This window comes from Solanum stenotomum, chromosome 2 (genome assembly GCF_019186545.1).
Source record: "Solanum stenotomum isolate F172 chromosome 2, ASM1918654v1, whole genome shotgun sequence".
NCBI classification, from domain to species: domain Eukaryota; kingdom Viridiplantae; phylum Streptophyta; class Magnoliopsida; order Solanales; family Solanaceae; genus Solanum; species Solanum stenotomum.
This window is the reverse complement of record NC_064283.1, coordinates 756126-774638: the sequence shown is the minus strand read 5'-3', so window position 1 is coordinate 774638 and position 18513 is coordinate 756126. Positions and strand designations below refer to the sequence as shown.

The following is an 18513-nucleotide window of genomic DNA, read 5'->3' as shown; positions in this document are numbered from 1 at the left end:
AGAGTTGTTTTCGATAGACTCTGAGTTAAGAAATGCAAGAGTGACTAAGATCAACATCAAAATTGACATGTTGATGATTGTGTTTGATTTAATAAAATGTCTAAAAGATATCCCCATGGGACTAACCGACACAAGGCGCAAAGATCAACAACCTAGAGGGCATCTATTACTGAACTTATTGAACACAGACGTTTTAACAAATTTGATGTGGTGTGACTGTTATTGTATTAAAAGGAACACGAAAAAGAAAAGATTTAAGGATAATGTTACAGGCTTACAGCTTAAAAAGAACTGTATACAAGTATTGGGGAATTCTGCCCCAATACTAACTCCATGGGGTTTGATTTTACAACAAAATGACCCAAAAGTTGTCTACTTTTTTTTGGGCTGTGGGGGGTAGGGTAGGGGGTAGTACTACACTTTTGGTCTCAAAGCCAAGAATTAACTGTTTACTATGAATAATGAATCTAATGTCCTGATTTGAATGAAGTTGTGTCAACAATCTTCAACCGAGTTGCAACATTAAGCATGCCAATTTGGCAGACGCAAGAACAACTCCATTTCTAGAACGACATCCCAAGAATTCACGTTCATTGGGAATGATACCACATCATCTTTTCATGACAAATTCTGGATTTCCATGCAAAAATGCCAACTATACGCCCTCAAATGGTTCTTAGTCCTTAGAGGCACAAGTGGAATGGATCTCTGCTACCTTTCAGCTCATCAAAAGGAAAAGAGGCCTTCAAGCAATCGAAGTTTAATCCAGTTCCCAGAGTAAATTAAGATCATGCTCTTTTGAAGTCAAATTCGACTGAACTATGTTTTAAATAATGAAGGATACATCACTAATATATCATAGCAACTTGTAAAACCTAATCTCTCATAGTCCCTTACTCTCTCGCACCTACTCAACCAAGCAGAAACAACAAATTGCATGCGTCAAAGATAACCCAAAAGATAACAGCAATTTAACACCAACTAATGTAAGGAAAGAAAGTAGGCATTGCAGAAATCATAACAGCTAGAAACAAGTAGCCAGGAGCTTTGTTAATTAAGGTCTTCATGATGGATGTATAAAACAAAAAAATGATGGACGTAAACCATGGAATGGAAACCACGGGCTCAGACTGGACAGTAAGCCCCAGCACTTCGGTAAGCTGCTCAACCCTTTCTAGCCCCAGAGCAACAAAGACAACTACCTCAAACACACAAACATTTTCATGAGCTTCCTGCCCTCCTAAGTTGGATAAAATGTCTGATTCTCTAACCATCTAGCTACCTTAGCATGACATCTACCTCTGGCATGGACCTCCTGAATTAGCTTTATGAGTTGCTCCACTATTCTTTGTTGTTGCTGGAAGACTCTAATGTTCCTTTAATCCTTTCCATCCACAGATGGTAAATGGCAGCAGCAAGTAGCATCCTGTAAACTTCTCGACCACTCTTTTCCTTAGCATATGTTGTAGCCCATGATAGTTCAAAGTCCCACTCTCCAGGCACCTGAGATATTCCAAACCAGTAAAGAAGTTTCTTCCACACATGAGTAGATACTGAGCAAGCAAATAAGAGGTGAGAGTGGCTTCATCAGCCATAGTACACAAAGGGAAGCTAGGATCCACAACCATCCCCCATTTTAGCAATCTGTCCCTGATGTATAATGTGTGCAAAGCAGTTAATCTCAAGATGAATATCCATCTAGGTGAACCGATGTTGTTGCACACCAACCTTCTCCATTCAACCTTCTGAAAGTCCCCCCTGTGCTCAACTAAACCTGTTTGACTGAGAAATGCTCCACCTCCTTTAATTCAGTCATGCTACCGCAGTTTCTCCCACATACTAAATCAAGTGGGATTCATAACACCACTCTCCAGCCTCTTGTTGGAAAGGGTTTTTTGGAAACATCTTATGCAACTTTCATGCTAAGCAGAAACTTGGATACATGAGATTTCCACACAAAACCAAAAGCATCAGCATGCAAGAGGCCCCAGCCAAAACAGATAGATAGGGAGGAGTCTGCATATCTAACTTAGCCAATAGTGCATAATTTTGAAAATTTAACTGCATACCGAATTCAACATGTAAAGGGTGTTGATCTTACAACAAAATATAATCATCAATTACGATGAGCTAGTTGGGAGGCTTTTAAAAGAAAAAACATATTTATGCAATATTTTTTATGTCAAACAATGGTGGTGTTCGGGTCAGCTTGATGCACACCTTAACTAATTCACTACGCACTTGCTACCTCCCACCACACTTACCAAGTAACTCAATCTGCCAACACTTAGGCAGATGGGAAGAAGTCAGCTACTGTCCTCTATGTATCCCAATACCTCAACCAACCAAAAGCGCCACGGAATACTAATATAAAAAAGACGACGATCACCGATTGAAATGATGTGGAAGGATATCCTAGTTGAAAAACAACAAGGATAATCAACCTGATGATCATTTCAGAAATGCTGCAATCATGCAAGATACTCCAACAATAAAGGCTTTACCTTTTAGGTTTTACCTTTTAGGTATATTATTAGAGTTTCTTCACTCAGCTGAACTATCAACTTGAATACATCAGAGCTATTAAACCTTGGTGGCACCAAACCAACATTTATCCTCGTGAAAGTCTATGAAAGAGAAGTTATGATTTCCAAAGCATGCTACTATGGATGCGATATGGTGTCTCGGGGAATCTCATCATTTAGAGAACTCCTAGTTTGCCTTTGAGTGGAACTTGACAGAGCGGAATGGATAGGAAGTGGTGCATAGTTGATTATAGTCGAGTAACAGAACAAAAGGTTGGCATTCTGTAGATGCTACATAATTCATACATTCAATTCAATGTCACCTGCTATTGCAATCACCTAATAGAATTAGGCATAAGTGTTCCCTTTAGCAATTCTTTTGCACAATTCATACCATGTAACAAATTTCCAAAAGAAAAACAGTAGATTAAAACACCTCAGAAATGAAAAATTAAGATATCTGAAGATACAAGGCTTCACATTTAACACTCCAGGTCAAGATGAAGTCTACAAAATCCCAAATTCTAAAATCTATCAATTCAGATATATATGAAATACAAACTCAGACAGAACAACGAACTCAACTGTTTCAGCTTTCATCACCAAAGAGGCGGCGAAGGCGGGAAACAAAGGCACCAGTGGGCTCACTAGCAGCTTCAGCAAGTAGGCTTTGCTTGATATTGTTCATTCGGTGAACAAGGCCTTCTTGTTCTTCCTTGAGCGCAGCGTTATCCTCCTCGAGGTTGTTTATGCGGTACTTTTGCCCAAGCGATCTCACACTCAGAAGAAGAATTCCTGTCATGGCGAAGAATTGTAAAAAGCTATCTTTCCTCTTCATTGCGTTTGCAAAGAAACCTAACGATCTCTTAGGGTTCTGATAACCGCCGGAAGCGGCGGAGCTCGACGGTGGTGCAGGGGTAGCCATCACGGGAAATTGACTTCGGCCGGTTTACAAATTCGACTCCGGTCCACCAAACGCCGGCGATCTTCTGTGCTACTAGTTATTGACTGTATTGGGATAAAATGGAATTTATTATTAGTCCTTTAAGTAAAGCATATGAAGCATTTGGTCCCTAAGGTGAAGTTTTGTGCCACTTCAGTCTCAAACTAGGAAAATAGTGTTAAAAATGGAGGGAGGACTTTTTCTTTTGGCCCTTTTAGTATGCTAACTATGAGCTCGTACACTTTTGGTACAAAATTCTTTTTATTTAAATTTATTTACTTATTGTAAACACCAATTCAATCTAAATTGAGTAGTGCAATTATTGTTATTGGTAACAAAGGATTTTATCATTAATCAAACTAAACAGTCATTACATAAGGTGAATATAGTGTCTGCCATGTCCCTCTTATATACAGAAAATAATAAAAATGAGGATATTGAAATACAACAATAAGCTTTTAAAAATATATATGCTTGATGGTACCTTTCCTACTTCATGCAATCGTTAATTAAATTTTGATATAAACGATATATATTTAAATAACATGTCAATGATTTTATTACAATCAATTTTGATTACTAAGGGTGTTAAATTGTTTTATAAAGCAATTTTTAAACTATGAAGCAAAGCTAGTGCTTCCATGTAAGTGTTAGTGGCGGAGCGGACCCACTTGGGTTTACTCGAACCCCTTCGACAAAAAATTACATTGTATATATAATGTAAATTTTCTGATTTATGTAAATATATTAATTTTAAATCCCTTTATAAACAGGAAGTAAGTTGTGCATACATATAGCTACAAATAAGTGTGTCATGAGAGATTGATTTAAATTTATTGGGTTCAATATTTAATAGATAACATATTTGATTTTTTTGTTATCACGTTATCGTTTTTTAACAGTTTGAAGTTTTTTTATTAATGAGTTAGCATGTCTACAAATCGATAACCAATGAGTCAAATCGATAAACTTCAAAACATGACAAATCAAACGATACGCCTAAAATGCGTGTTCTTTTTCATGTTCCTATATTTTATCCTCAATATTGTCAAATTATATATATATATATATATATATATATATATATATAAACCATTAGACTTGACCGCATTACTTACATTTTTATATACATATGAATAGTGAAAACAGAAAAAAATAAAATACGAAACACAATAACAAAAAGATTGAATAAATAATGGAGAAGAAATATATTAATTTTTTTAAAAAAGTGCTTTATTTTATATACATATTTGGCTACTCAAGGAAGGTTTCCTTTTATTTTTGTTTGGAAAATGATGTCATTGCTGTGTATATTTCATTCATTAATCAACTATTACATAATCAAGATTTCATCAATGACGAAATAAAAATTATTTTGTAACAGTCAATGCCAACTCATATACTTTAGCTTTATATATGCATGTTTATTGACATATATAGTAGTATAAAAAAATGTTATTTAGATTGGTTCAATGCATACAAGCTGGCCACAAAATCACAATAATCTGTATAAATAAATAATAATATTACATTATATATACAATATATAAAAGAAAGTAATAAACTTGACAATTCAATAACATTCTTTTCTTGTACATAAAATATTTCTTAATTAATTTTTAATACTAAAAACCAAAAATTTCAAAGGTTATCCAATTATAAATTTGATCCGTTGGATCAATAACATGTTCAACGAATCGAAAATTCATTGTTTAGTAATAATATATCTTTTTATATGCTACTTATTTATTAAATACTATCATATGAGATTTGATATTGCTTACTATATGATTTGATAAGCCTAAATTCGTGTGTTAAATAAATAAATTAATTAGAAGTAATATTTTTTAGATATTATTATATAGAGTGCGATACTTAATTTGATTTATCAAATCAAAGATCCGAAGATTGAAATTCAATCATCATTTAACTCGTGCAAAACTAATACCCTCTTATATAGAATGATATATATCTTTTTTACCAATAATATCTTAAATTTCTCAAAACAAACATTATCTCGAATTAATTTTTATTTTTATTTTAAAAAAAGAAAGAAAGGAAGAAAAGGAAACAGGCAAGAACATCAATGTGGACTTTAAAGTGGACTCGATTCGATTGTGGTGACCCGAATACCCATCAACCCATATCCGTTTCAGCTGGAGCTCTTGTGGCGTCGCGGCTACAAGCCGGATAAATAAATTCTAGATCCTTCTGGAATGTTATAACGAGCTGGCAAATATCAGATTCGACCCGATTTCCCCTCCGGTTCACATTTCGTCATTCAGCTAAATCTCTGGCCAAAGTTGACACCACTCACTCTCCTTTGCTCCTTCCGATCTCAATCTCCGGCGAACTCCTGCTTGTAAGTTTCCGTCGTTATCTCTCCGGCAGAATCATGCTATGATTTTTAATCTGTTGAAAATCAATCGTAAATTAGGTTAAAAATGTTTTTCTATAGTTTGATTCGTATGAATAGAATTATAAGTTTATTGCTCTCTTGTTTGCGTGATGTCTACAAAGTTTTGATGGTTGCTAGTCAGTATTTGCCGTCAGTTTCCTCAACATTTTATCCAAGAAAATGAGGGAAAAAAAGATTAAGGTAATACATATCAATCATCTTTCAGATTTTCGCTGAACTTTTCATTTTGATGAAGTAAGTAGATTCATTTAAAGGCATCAAGAAGATGCAAGCTTTACAAGGATAGCTAAGTTAAGCTCACAACACTAAGGATTTGTAGCTAAAGTCGAAATCTTGCTAGTAGGTTTCCATTGTTATCTCTCCGGCAGAATCATGTTATGATTTTTAATCGCAAATTAGGTTAAAATGCTTTGTATAGTTTGATTTGTATGAATGTTCCAATCTCAATTTTGTGTATTCATTTCATGCTGTTATTGCTTTACAAGCTAATGTACGCTCTTGTTTGCGTGTTGTCTACAAAGGATTGAATTTTGATGGTTATTAGTCGTCAGTTTCCTCAACTTTTTATCAAAGAAAATGAAAAAAGATAAAGATTAAGGCAATACATATCTTGCCGAACTTAAAGCTTTGGCTGTTGTTTGACCTTATGTGTAGTATCATTGAGGGTTAGAAGTTTGATTCCACTTTTGGATTTGAATTTACTGGAATCTCATATGTGCGTTCATGTTTCCTTGATGTATACAAAGTTTTGATGGTTACTAGTTGGTATTTGCATCAGTTTCCTCAATATTTTATCCAAGAAAATGAGGGGAAAAAAAGATTTAAGGCAATACATATCAATCATCTTTCAGTTTTTTGCTGAACTTTTCTTTTTTGATGAAGTAGAATCATTAAAGGCATCAAGAAGATGCAAGCTTTACAAGGATAGCTTAGACAAGCTCACAAAAACAAGGATTTGTAGCTTCTTCCTAAACTATAGTGCTAACAACATCCAAGAAGAGTTCTAAATTATTTACAAGGGTCAATGTGGATCAGCTGAAAAGGCTAACTTAGACATCTGCTTCACAAAAGTTTTCTAGAAGTTGAAACTCCATCAAAACATAGTTTGTTCCTCTTGTCCATAAACACCAAAAGAGAGCACCAGGGATCATCAGCCAGATAGTCTTGATGGCTTTGTCAACTTCCCAAGAACTCCAACTTTCAAGAGCATCCCTAATAGAGAAAGGTATGACCCAAAAAACAGCAAAACATATTCCAAATGTCTGATGCAATTGGGCAGTGCAGTAGCTAGTGGTAGACACTTTCTGTGTGCTTGTGGCAGAAGTAGCATCGGTTGGCAAGCTGGAATTTCTTTTTGGAGAGATTATCCTGTGTGAGGCTTTTTTTACCGAACTTAAAGCTCTAGCTTCTGTATGACCTTATGTGTAGTGTCATTGAGGATTAGAACTTTGATTCAACTTTTGGATTTGAGATACTGGAATTTCATATTTACTGCGACTTAGCCGATGGAAGCTGTATTCATATTTATCACTTGGTTTTAGGCTTGATTCTGGGGAAGTGCTGTCCCATCACCATTTAGATATTGCAATTCCACATAGCAGATCATATGTATAAGATCAACAGGGCAGGTTCCATGGACTAAAAGATATTGTAGGAGCTCACAAAGGTCCATTTATAGGTTAGGCTATCTAGCCTATAAACCATTGTTTAGATATGTCAATAACTCATAAATGAAGTCCCAGCTGAGACATAAATGTTGAACATTTACTTATAAAAAGATAAAAGTTGAACATTTAGGGATTATATAGAAAGTACCATTTCAAATGATTGTATTATGAATTTACTAGTCTTGGTTAAAGATCCATTGTTTCGTCTCTTGAGAAGCAAAAAAACAAGATTAAAGGAAACAAGCGCTACAGTATTGAAAAGGAAAGCATAACTAAAGAAATGGCGTAATTTCTTTCTCAAAAAAGAAATTGTCGGCCATGGTTATAAATTGCAAACTTAAGCTGTATGGGCACATCATATGGTGTACCCTAGTTTCCAAACACAATTGGCATTGGATAAGATTTTACTGTCTTATGACCTGAATAAATTACTGTTTAATATCTGCTGCTTTTTTCTTGACCTGTGAGAGTGAAAGTTGTGTTCAAGGGATTGCCTGGCCTTCACTGAAGTCCAAAACCAAGTACAAATATGCTGAAAGTTGAGCTATAGAAAAGGTGTATGAAGTTACAACAATCAGTTTGTTCTCTTAAAAAGCTATTGGTAAATGCCAAGAGAATCCCCATCTCCTACGGGTTTGGTTGAACAACAAAGGTTGTGAAATGTGGAATGCAAAATGTGCCATGTTTTGTATTTAAGTGGAGAAGAGCAGATGTACAAGCCTATTATCCCCAAATTTTCTCGGTCATAAATTTTTTTTGACAATAGAGTCCACAGACCATGCCACTATATTTATTTCATTAGTCCTTTGTTTGTGGTTCTGTCCAAATCTACATATTTATTTGCCACAAATATGCCATCATTAACTTGACATGAGTGAAACGAGGATGCATCTTAAAAATTCAAGTGTTGTCTACAATCAAAGGCAGAGTGGAATTTGAATGGAAATAAAATTATTTTTTTAAAAAAATAATAAATTTGAATGGAAATAAATCTTGCAGGAGGGAATGGGAGGGGGTGAGATAAAAATTGGTTAGTGGATTTTTCTTTTTTCACATAATCTCATGTAGGTTGGGGATTGATGTGCATCTCGGGTTTTTGATTTACCGGGCTTCAAAGTTCGCTTGTTGCTGGTTTTACATCACTGATATTCTTACAGTACCTACAAAAAAAGATTTGGGCTTCACCTTGGTATTAAAGGATGTGCAAAAATATTCTTCTTTGCTTTTTCCTGCCTGCGAAATAAGTTTCTACATTGTATTCATTTTCTGGAACTGCATAGAGCTTTTGTGAAGTGAACAGCTCCTGGTACTGAATTCAATTAACTGTTGTATCCGATTCATTCATGATTTTGCCATCCTTGGTCATTTTTAATGATTTCGCTTCTAAATTGTTTGAGTTTTAGTTTATTTTGCTTCTTTTTTGGGGTGGGTGGGGGTGAGGGTGAGGGTGCATGTGGGAGGGTAAGGTTTTATTTTGCTGCTAATTATGCTTTGTTGAATATTCAATCTTTGCTGCTCATGAATCTATATGTATGATTTGCGTATTGTTAACTTCTCAAAAAAAAAAAATTAAAAAAAATGAATGATTTGCATATTGGCGGGTCTAGGCCTTCATTTAAATCTGTGGGTGGATGGTCTACCTTCCTGCCAAGGAGTTTTGGTTTTGCAGTTGCTCCTTAGTGATAGTTTGTCTCAACTATTTTGCATGGTGCTCCATAAATGCTTACCATCCATCAGAGTTTTCTCTTCAGGTAGTTGTTGTTTCATCAGAGTTTTCTCTGCAGGTAGTTGTTGTTTCTGAAGTCTCATGGCTGATCAGCAAGCAGTTGAAGGGTCAAGCACAAGTAATGATTCTGGTGGAAGTTCTGAATCAACCGTGGTGCTCAACATCAAGACCTTAGATTCCCAGACGTATACTTTTAACGTGGATAAGAATGTAAATTTTGTTACTTACTCTGTTTCTGTTGCGAGTTATGCGGAAAAAGAGTATTTACTACCATGCTTATTCAGTTACATGTGGAACTTTCTTAAATTTATGCTACTTCTGAAAAGTGATTTTTTCCCCTTTATGCTTGTCAGAAATAATATATTGAAATGTAGAGACCTTTTCTCGAATAAAAGCTTATTGATATGAAGTTAAATGTGGATTTTAGCACTTGGAATTTTTTATCAATCACGTGCACTGTACTTTTCTGATACATTTCTTATTTGGAACTCATTGTCTACTTTACTTCTCTATCATATCTCAATCTCAGTTGCAAGTTTCAGCCTTGAAGGACAAACTAGCAAGTCAGATTGGTGTCCCTGTTGAGCAGCAAAGACTAATTTTTAGGGGCAAGGTCTTGAAGGATAATCACCTTCTTTCTGAATATCGTATCCTATCAACTGAGGATTTCAAGTTCCCCCCTCATTTTGTGTCTGCAGTTCGAGCAGTCTTTGCTGGAAATATTTTCTTCTCTTCAAAATTTGTTGGTCAGAGTTTTCTGTTAGATGTTTGTATATGTGCATTTAGCTCCTTACATCTCTCTTGAGGTAATTTCCAGGATGTCACCATTTCACATAAGCTTGTCCTACCTTTTCTGTTTCAAAACTCATAGCTAATTTTTAAATGCTTTGAAATTTTCTAAACTGATTCAAAAAGAAGCTCTAACTTGTGGTCATTGAGGGTGAAGTACACTGGAGTTCATGAAAATATAAAAGGTTTGAACATAATTTGAAGTAGTTTTTCTTTAAACTGAAAACCCCTTCAAGTGAGATTACGCAACTGCCACAAACCTGAACTGGGGCATAGTTCGAAACTCGGTGGATAATGAGCTCTCCCTCTACTCTCCACTTAAATATTAGGCTTATTGTCTGCGGAAGGGCTCAAACTCATGATGTGTGCCTTATGTAGAAAGCAAGAGTAGGAATGAATCTAATGGAAAATTAGGTCTCTGTCTGCTTGGAATATTAATCTCAAGAGGGTAATACTTGTTGACTTTTGGAAATGCCACAAACCTAAATACCTCAAGATATCATATGCAACAAACCTAAATACCTCTAGATATCATATCTTTGCTGATCCTTTACCCTGGTCATCTAGAAGGGTGTCCATGTTGGTAAGTAAGCTTAGTGAGTTGTTTCCAACTAACAAATTGATTGGTTTCTCACCTCTTAAGTCCTATCATGTCTATGGTTAATTTTAGAGAGTTATCTTTGACCAGCAGATTAGTTGATACTTAAATGTTTTGTTTACATACAACTTTACATGATTAGATGTAATATTTTTGCAAAAAATGGAGCCTCTTTCATCTACAACTTTTGGGTTTCTTGCCAAAGCTTAACTCTTTCCAGATGTGGAAAATGGGGACACACTACATTTAGTGCTGAGGCAGTCTCAATTGCAAGCTCCATCAGGTAGCAGCACTGGCGAAGCTACTACTAACAATGTTAACAGAGGTAAAGGCTTCATGATCTGAAATTTAGGCTCTCAGGTCATTTGGCTGATTTGTTAGTCAGACGGGTAACAAACAAGGGGTAACAAACAATCTTATTATCTTTGAGTATCACAGGACAAGAGCCTCAACCCACTGCTGGAGGCTCACGGAATCGTATCGGGCAGATTTCACACAGTGTTGTCCTTGGAACTTTTAATGTTGGAGATCCGGGGGAAGGACTTGTGCCTGATCTTAATCGGGTGGGTTGCATAGGAGTTTGCAAGATTTTTTAATCACTGTTATTTGAGTTGATTTGAGAGAATCTGATAACAGAAAAAAGTCCAACTTTATAGGTTATTGGGGCAGTTTTAAACACTGTAGGGATTGGGAACATGACTGGTGGCCAGCTTCCCGGTGTGCAGGTTTTTTTCCCACCTTTTTCTCTTATCTTTCAGATCTCTTAGATTCACCTGCTACCTTTATATTTTACTGGAATTTCTCTCTATTGTGTCATTTGTGCGATGAGCCCTTTCAAGTTTCAAAGTTACAGGACTTTCACTTATATGGGACCTTTAATTTCACTTATGTTCACCTAGCAAGGTGCTGAGGAATTTCATTTGCCATTGTTCATTGCTTCCTCCCTTATCTTTGCTTGGTGGGTTGGTTTGTGAACAGGCCAGCGCTCCAGCTCCTCGCCCTCAAGGAAATGAGAGTTTAAGTCAGTCAGGAAGTCAGCAATCTGGACAGGCATTTTCTGGTCAATCTTTGCCGCAAGTAGTGCAAATTCCACTGGGGGCAGCAATAGCTGTCCCCTCAATTAATTTGGTAGAATGTCTTTCAGATATTATGTTTTTTCTGTCTCATGTTTTTCATGGCCATGTTTGACTCATTTATTTTTTTTCTTTTTGCATGTTGAAGCCCCTTTTGGATTCCTTGATCACACTTTCTGAATTCATGGATGGGATGGAGCATGTATTCTCACGGAACGGTGGGGATTTTTATTGTTTTTGCTTCTTCTCTTGTGGTGAATGGATCTCTGAAAGACTTTGCATTCTCTTACCTCAGGTTACCCGCCGAACCAGTCACCTAATAATGCGGGAGATCCACCTACAGTACAGTTGCCTACACATGATCGTGGCTTATCGAGTCCAGAAGTGTTGAGCCTTGCGCTGCATCAGGCAGAGCGTCTCTTTGGTGGTCAAGTCATTGCAGCATTATCTGTATGTACCATGACCATAATATCTCTTTTTTTGGTATTAAGCTGTAAAACACTACCATTGAAAACAAATATTTGATACACCTAAAGAGCCTCTTGAGCCTTAACCATCTTCTAGGAAGGGGGTGTTAAGACAACTAGATCTCCAATCACAAGAAAAATAAACTAGTTACCTAATCCTTGAATCAAAATTTAACATCTATGAGCTCTCTTTGAACATTGTAACTATCCAATCCTCTCTCTGATCTCTTTTTGTATCTGTGCAATGGCAAAAGTAGTATTTACAATTGTTTGCTTCAACAGCTTCCACTTTCTTACTTGCCATGTGTAGTATATCATTGCTCCCCATGTAGCAGAAATTGTTTGCAGTGCCTTCCCTTGATCCATAAAATGATCTCCTTTTTATTATTAAGGTTCTGCTCCATTCCTGTTTCCTTTCCCTCTAGTATCTGCATGGTTTTAGTGTTACTGTTAAGAAATCAACTGGCAAGAAGCATCTTTGACTATGATTGATAGCAACATGTACTGTGTAATGCACATATTTTAGCTAATCCGGGCACACCGTATCTTGGCGGAGTTCCTAGCTTGAGCTTTTCAGTCTTGCAATTTGCTCAGAGCTTGACCAGTTTTACTGGAGACCGGCTTTATTTTGTTAAAATCAAAGCCCTTGTAGGAAAATGACTATTTTTTGGCATGAAAGGACCAAAGTGCAAAACCTTTAAATCTTTATCAACGAAAGAAAGGAGGGGGAGGGGGGGGGGGTTGGGATAAAGTGTAATATCTTGAATTCTAGCTTCCTCAACTGTAGCACAATATACCTACCTGTTATCATCCCCTTAAAGATCTTCTTGAAATTGTGATTAGGAGTCGTAACACATTGGTATAGGAATCACTGAAGACAAATGACCCTTGAAGGGAAGTCCATAAATAACAATTAATCTGGTCTAATTATATGGATTTAGATGGGAGGTAAAGGTTTAATTAGTTAAAATCACTTGGGAAGATGGAAAGAAATTACAAAGATGAGAAGATTGAGAGGAGCCTTGGTAGGGAGAGAGACGTAGAACCTGTTCCGAGGCAACCTCCTCTGTTTTTCCATGTCAATATATTTCATTTAAGGAGGATGTGTTCATTTAGGATAAGTTCTGCAAGGCCCCAGAGAACGGCCTTCCTGATGCTTGTGAATTTCCCTTTGATAAATCATAGGCGGAAGACGAGTTGTCAAGTTGTCACGAGGAACCCCTTAATATAAAAGAGGGACAATGAGGAGAAGAGGGTATAGGTAGGTTTAGAAGAGTGTTGCTGGTTTCCAGATCTTCTGGTTAGACTCTTTCTTATACAGAAGGGATATAGAAGGGTTGATCCTATCCATGCATATAAATGCAGGCATACAACCTTCCTGAGTTTTGGGAGGTTGAACTCTGCTCAATATCTGCTGGCTGCCAAGCCTCACTCAAACTGCTTGCAAGTTGGCTAGCTATCATACATTCACACTGAGACTGAAATTGCATTGTATTTGCCTATTCTTGACTTGATAGTAAAATATCAGTCCTTTGTGGTTTGATGGTATGGATCCATCTTCTCTGTTTGTTCTTTTCCTGGGAAAATGGAATTGCTATGCTCCGTGTGTGTTGAACCACTTCTTGACTCTCAACATTCCGGAGCTTTGATGATGATAGGTTGTCACCATGTCTGGACTCAATAAGTGATTTACTTGATATAGTGCGAGAATATATCATACAGTGCTCAGACATATCTTTAGAGAGAGGTACAGCAGCTTTCTTGTGCTCACCCCTTGTACAACTGTACAAATTGTGTGTTGTATGATGTTTGCCAGTCTTCCACTGCAACAGCATTCATGCACAGGACCATATATATTGCTCTTATTCTCTATAACAACCAACTTGATGGTTCAAAATAACGTTGGTCCACAGTCCACTTGTGACACCAAACTGTGAAATCTTATAGCATTAGATGCAATGCGTGTGCATCCTTGCTCCTGCATTGCGTAGGAGAGTTCCTTTACCTTCTGGCTCTGATGGACTCCCTACAGTTGCTTTAAGTATCACTGATAAGATATCATAAATGATCATTGATAAAGATATGGTTCCTAGAATTGATACATTATTCCCTTTCTGCTCTATCTCACTGATGATTGCCGAACTTTTTACTTTCTTTTGTTGTCAACTTGCTCTTATCCAGCCGTCCAAAACGTTAGTTGCATGCCTTTTCTTTTGGCAAAGCTGTGCCCTCTCTATTTTTGTTCTCTGATTTTGTTTGCTAATCTTCTGCCACTTTGTAGCACTTTGCAGGGCAGTTGGAACGAGGAAGAGTCTCCAGTGATCCTGCATTAAGGGGACAGGTGCAGACAGAGTCTGTGCTAATTGGTCAAGTTATGCAACATTTAGGTGCCCTTCTATTAGAGCTTGGAAGGACGATATTGACTCTCAGAATGGGACAATCACCTGTATGACTTTTCCCTTCTCTTATTGGTGGTTAAGCATTTTCTATTAGTGCTTCTCTTACAGTTATTAAGCTGATATTTGCAGGCTGAATCTTCAGTAAATGCTGGTCCTGCTGTTTACATATCTTCGACGGGGCCGAACCCCATAATGGTTCAGGTTTGTTTGACAGATAGAAGTAGAGGGACTATGCTAGGATTGCAATCTGAAAAATAGGTAGATACTAGCTCCTTTTTTTGTTCTTCTCATGACTTGTTGCTCTTCTTCGATGTAGCCTTTCCCCCTTCAAACCAGTTCACTCTTCGGTAACTCAGCTGCTGTTCCACCTAACCCTGGTACCTTTGGCTCTCTTGGGATTGGTAATGCCCCAAGGCATGTTAATATTCATATACATGCAGGTATGAGAAATATGCTAGTACAAAATTCTGTATTTCGCTTATTGTTTTTCTTATTTTCTTGTGGAGCATTGCAATAATTGGGAGGAAATGTTGTAACCTTTCTAACAATGGGTGCTTTTAGCACCTATTACTTCTGCAGTTGGTGCTAGGTCGACCAATGGAGATGGAGCACATGGTGAACGTGGTAATGGAACTGATTCTGGCCAATCAAGGGTTTTGCCTGTTGGAAATATAATGGCTACAGCTGTGGCACCAAGGCCTGCTGTTATCTCAGTCTCTAGTATGCCACAGCCTGGTATAGCGCCACAGATTTATGTCCTAAAATAATCTATTATCATATCTGAACTTTTTGCAGACTCAGAGCTTCTTGTTAACACGTGTAACGTCTGTACTTTTTAATTGGATGATAATGATACAATATGGCGATATATTTTCTGAAGTGCTTTTCTGTATCATGAAGGCCAATCAGATGGCCCAAGTGGCCAAGAGTGCTCTACTGTGTCTGGTGCTGAGAATGATGTTAGCACTCAACTAGATGAGACATCTGCAAGTGGGATGAGTGTGCCTGAGCCTCTACCGGCGCACAATGTTCCCGGAAGAGAGGATAAAATGGTCAGTGCCAATAAAATGATTCCATGACCTATCTTTTTTCCTCTAGTTTGAGTTTGACATTCTAGACCTAATTAAACTTGTAAATGCCAGAGTCTAGGTCAATCAAGCGAAATGTCTCATAGTAAGCCAGAAGCTTCAGCCAGTGTAGGAAGAGCTCAAAGGTCTAGTCAGGAGTTAGGTAGTCCTGATGAATCCTCATCTGTGCCCCTTGGATTAGGGCTCGGAGGTTTGCAGCCAAAGGTAAGCAAGCTGTTTTGATGCTGCTTCCCAGATATATCTTTGATTATTTGATTTGGCTGAAAGATGGAGTGGTAATAGAGTACCTTCCTTTTTTATTTCCAAATGTAGTAGGCTTTTTAAAAGGACATGTGATAAGGAGTCATTTTCTGTTGGTACTAAATGAAATGATTTTGTCTGCTGAGTTTTGTAGTGTTCATGTACCATTAAATGGTAGGTCAAATTTTATTGTTTTACTTTCTTGAGTCCTCAATTTGTTTTTGTCCTTTTGTCTTGCCGATTGCTCATTAACCTTGCATTAGCATTCACGCCCTCAAGAGATTTTGGAAGTTGAATTTTATAAGTAGTAATAAATAAGCTCCCCCTCCCTACGAGACTTGTAGTCTAATGGTAAGAGTGCAACATATGATGTGTGGGTTTAAGCGCACATAACATGTTCGACAAGAGCCTGGTAATTAAGCAGAGAAGGGTAGACGGATGTGCCCTTTATGCATTGAGTTTCAAACAGTACACTAATCGCCCTTGGGATTTCTCAGGCTTGGGTCAGTGGGTTTTAGTTTCTTCTGCTGCCTTGTTTATCATTTTCTTAACAGTGTCGAAAGAAATTGAGAGCTGGTTACTGCCCTTATAATGATTTTTCCCTAAATCTTAAACTATTATGTTGAATTAGTGTCTATGGTGGTTTGTCAGTTTGGTGCAATGTAATTGTTGATCTCATAACTGAAGAAAAAGTCAGATTTGTGAATGTTCTCTGGAATTGTTTTAACCTTTCACGTAGTGAACTTTCTGTTCCTTGTACTGCTTTTCCAACTTTTGGTCCTGGACTTGACATTCTTATTTCTTTTGGTGGATCTGCAAATTAGAGACGAACTAAGCAATCTGTAGTTCATGGAATTAATGCTGATGGTTCAACTAGCAGCAATCCAAATGAACTACCTCAAAGAGATGAGCGTCAATTTTTGCAGTCTCTTGCAGCGCTTGCTGCCAGGGGAAATGAGCCTGCTATGCCCTCAGGGACACACTCAGATAGGGGAGTTATGGGGACTATTGGCACGGGAAACCAAAATGTTGATGGCCAATCAGAGATAGCGGATGCAATGTCTAGTGTCCTTCAGAGTCCTGCTTTAAATGGTTTGTTGAGTGGGGTTTCACAACAAACTGGGGCTGGCTCTCCGGATCTCTTGAGGAATATGATGCAGCAACTCACTCAAAGTCCAGCAATGATGAACACTGTTAGTCAGATTGCTCAGCAGATTGACACCCAGGATCTTGGAAGCATGTTTTCTGGGCAAGGTGGTGGTATGGACTTGTCTAGGATGTTTCAGCAAATGATGCCAATTGTCTCTCAAGCTCTTGGTGGCATCTCAGGTGTGCCTCAACAAATTCCTAATATTGCACAGAGGCCTGGTGAGAATACCGCAGTAAGACCAACCACTGAAAATGTTCAGGTTTGTTCCTGTTAGCTATTTATTTTGTTAGAATGATGTATTTGCAAATTAAGTTTTCTGTATCAATTGCAATCTTTTCAGATTGATCTTCATGAGGTTGCCCAAGAAATCGAGAACAATAGTCCACCTGTAGAGATTCTTCGTTCTTTGGTCCAAAGTACAGAATCTTTGCATCACCATGGAAGTACCGATGAAAGTCTGGCTGATGAACTGTCCATTGAAGAGAACCTAGCCGATGTGAGTAGCTGGATTTGTGATTTGAGTTTGGTGTTTGTTAAGGGCATGCATGGGTCTTATGTTTCATTCTCATTCATGCAGGAATTCATGCAGATGCTGCGTAATGATGTTTCTCAGCGATTCAAGGATAAAGAGGGAAAATAGGGAATATACTTAATTTTTCTTCTCATTTTCTGATATTGTTTCTACAGAATGTCCAGTTACCAATCATTTTGGGTTCTCAAGTAGACAGACAGACAGACAGCTGATGTAGGGGGGGGGGGGGGGGGGGNCCATTATACTATTCCCGTGTGTATGTATGCCTAGGGAATAGTTAATCCAGCGGATGGGAACTGTATTTTCTATGTTTAATCAAAACAATGGTACCATTTCATTCTATCAATGTGTTTTCATAACTAACTTATAAAGCAACAACAAAACCACTGTAATCCTTCAAGTGGGTATGCGGAGGAGCGTGTATTCAAACCTTACTCCGAAGGTAGAGAGGTGGGTAATGTTTGAAGCATGCCCTAATCTACGTGCATGATTGGTTTTCTCCTCCATCATTATCCAATTCAAGTGGGTATCTGTAGTACTCAATTGGTGCATGCATCAAAGGAGCTGCTACAACAACATATTTATTTAGTGTAATTCCTCATATCATGAATGCTCCTAAGCTCGACTTTTCTCCTATTTACTGTCATTTAGCAGTTTTTTAAGAACTACCTGTAATGGGAATGTCATCAATCAAGGGAATATGAGTTGATCTAGGGATTGGTTGGTAGTGGCGGAGCTTGAGATTTTTTTAGTAAGGGGTTAAAAAAACATACAAAGCTAAAAGGAGTTAAGTATTTATCATATACATAAAAAATGATTTTAATCATATACAAAAAGCATAATTAGTAGTTGTTAACGTTGTTTTTACATGGTTAAGTTATTTTGTGTGTGTATATA

At 37.4% G+C, this 18513-nt stretch overlaps 2 protein-coding genes across 4 annotated transcripts; one reads left to right on the top strand and one right to left on the bottom strand.

Annotated features, from left to right (window-relative positions):
- Positions 1 to 2964: 2964 nt before the first annotated feature.
- Positions 2965 to 3535, bottom strand: LOC125855265 (uncharacterized). The gene has a single exon (XM_049534971.1). It carries the CDS (start codon positions 3448 to 3450, stop codon positions 3115 to 3117), a length of 336 nt encoding a protein of 111 aa, XP_049390928.1. The 5' UTR covers positions 3451 to 3535; the 3' UTR covers positions 2965 to 3114.
- Positions 3536 to 5583: 2048 nt separating this feature from the next.
- LOC125855254 (ubiquitin-like domain-containing protein CIP73) lies at positions 5584 to 17958 on the top strand. 3 transcript variants are annotated; one of them, XM_049534959.1, is made up of 18 exons: positions 5584 to 5830; positions 9339 to 9490; positions 9810 to 9927; positions 10888 to 10992; positions 11106 to 11230; positions 11324 to 11392; positions 11646 to 11795; positions 11889 to 11958; positions 12036 to 12190; positions 14489 to 14653; positions 14736 to 14807; positions 14923 to 15046; positions 15186 to 15341; positions 15507 to 15658; positions 15749 to 15898; positions 16759 to 17343; positions 17425 to 17580; positions 17662 to 17958. In XM_049534959.1, the coding sequence occupies exons 2-18, from the start codon at positions 9362 to 9364 to the stop codon at positions 17722 to 17724; spliced, it is 2544 nt and encodes an 847-aa protein (XP_049390916.1). In that variant the 5' UTR covers positions 5584 to 5830; positions 9339 to 9361; the 3' UTR covers positions 17725 to 17958. The 3 variants fall into 3 exon arrangements, with proteins under 3 accessions (XP_049390916.1, XP_049390914.1, XP_049390915.1); XM_049534957.1 differs by having other exon boundaries at positions 15168 to 15341; XM_049534958.1 differs by having other exon boundaries at positions 5639 to 5830; positions 9306 to 9490; positions 15168 to 15341.
- Positions 17959 to 18513: the final 555 nt, after the last annotated feature.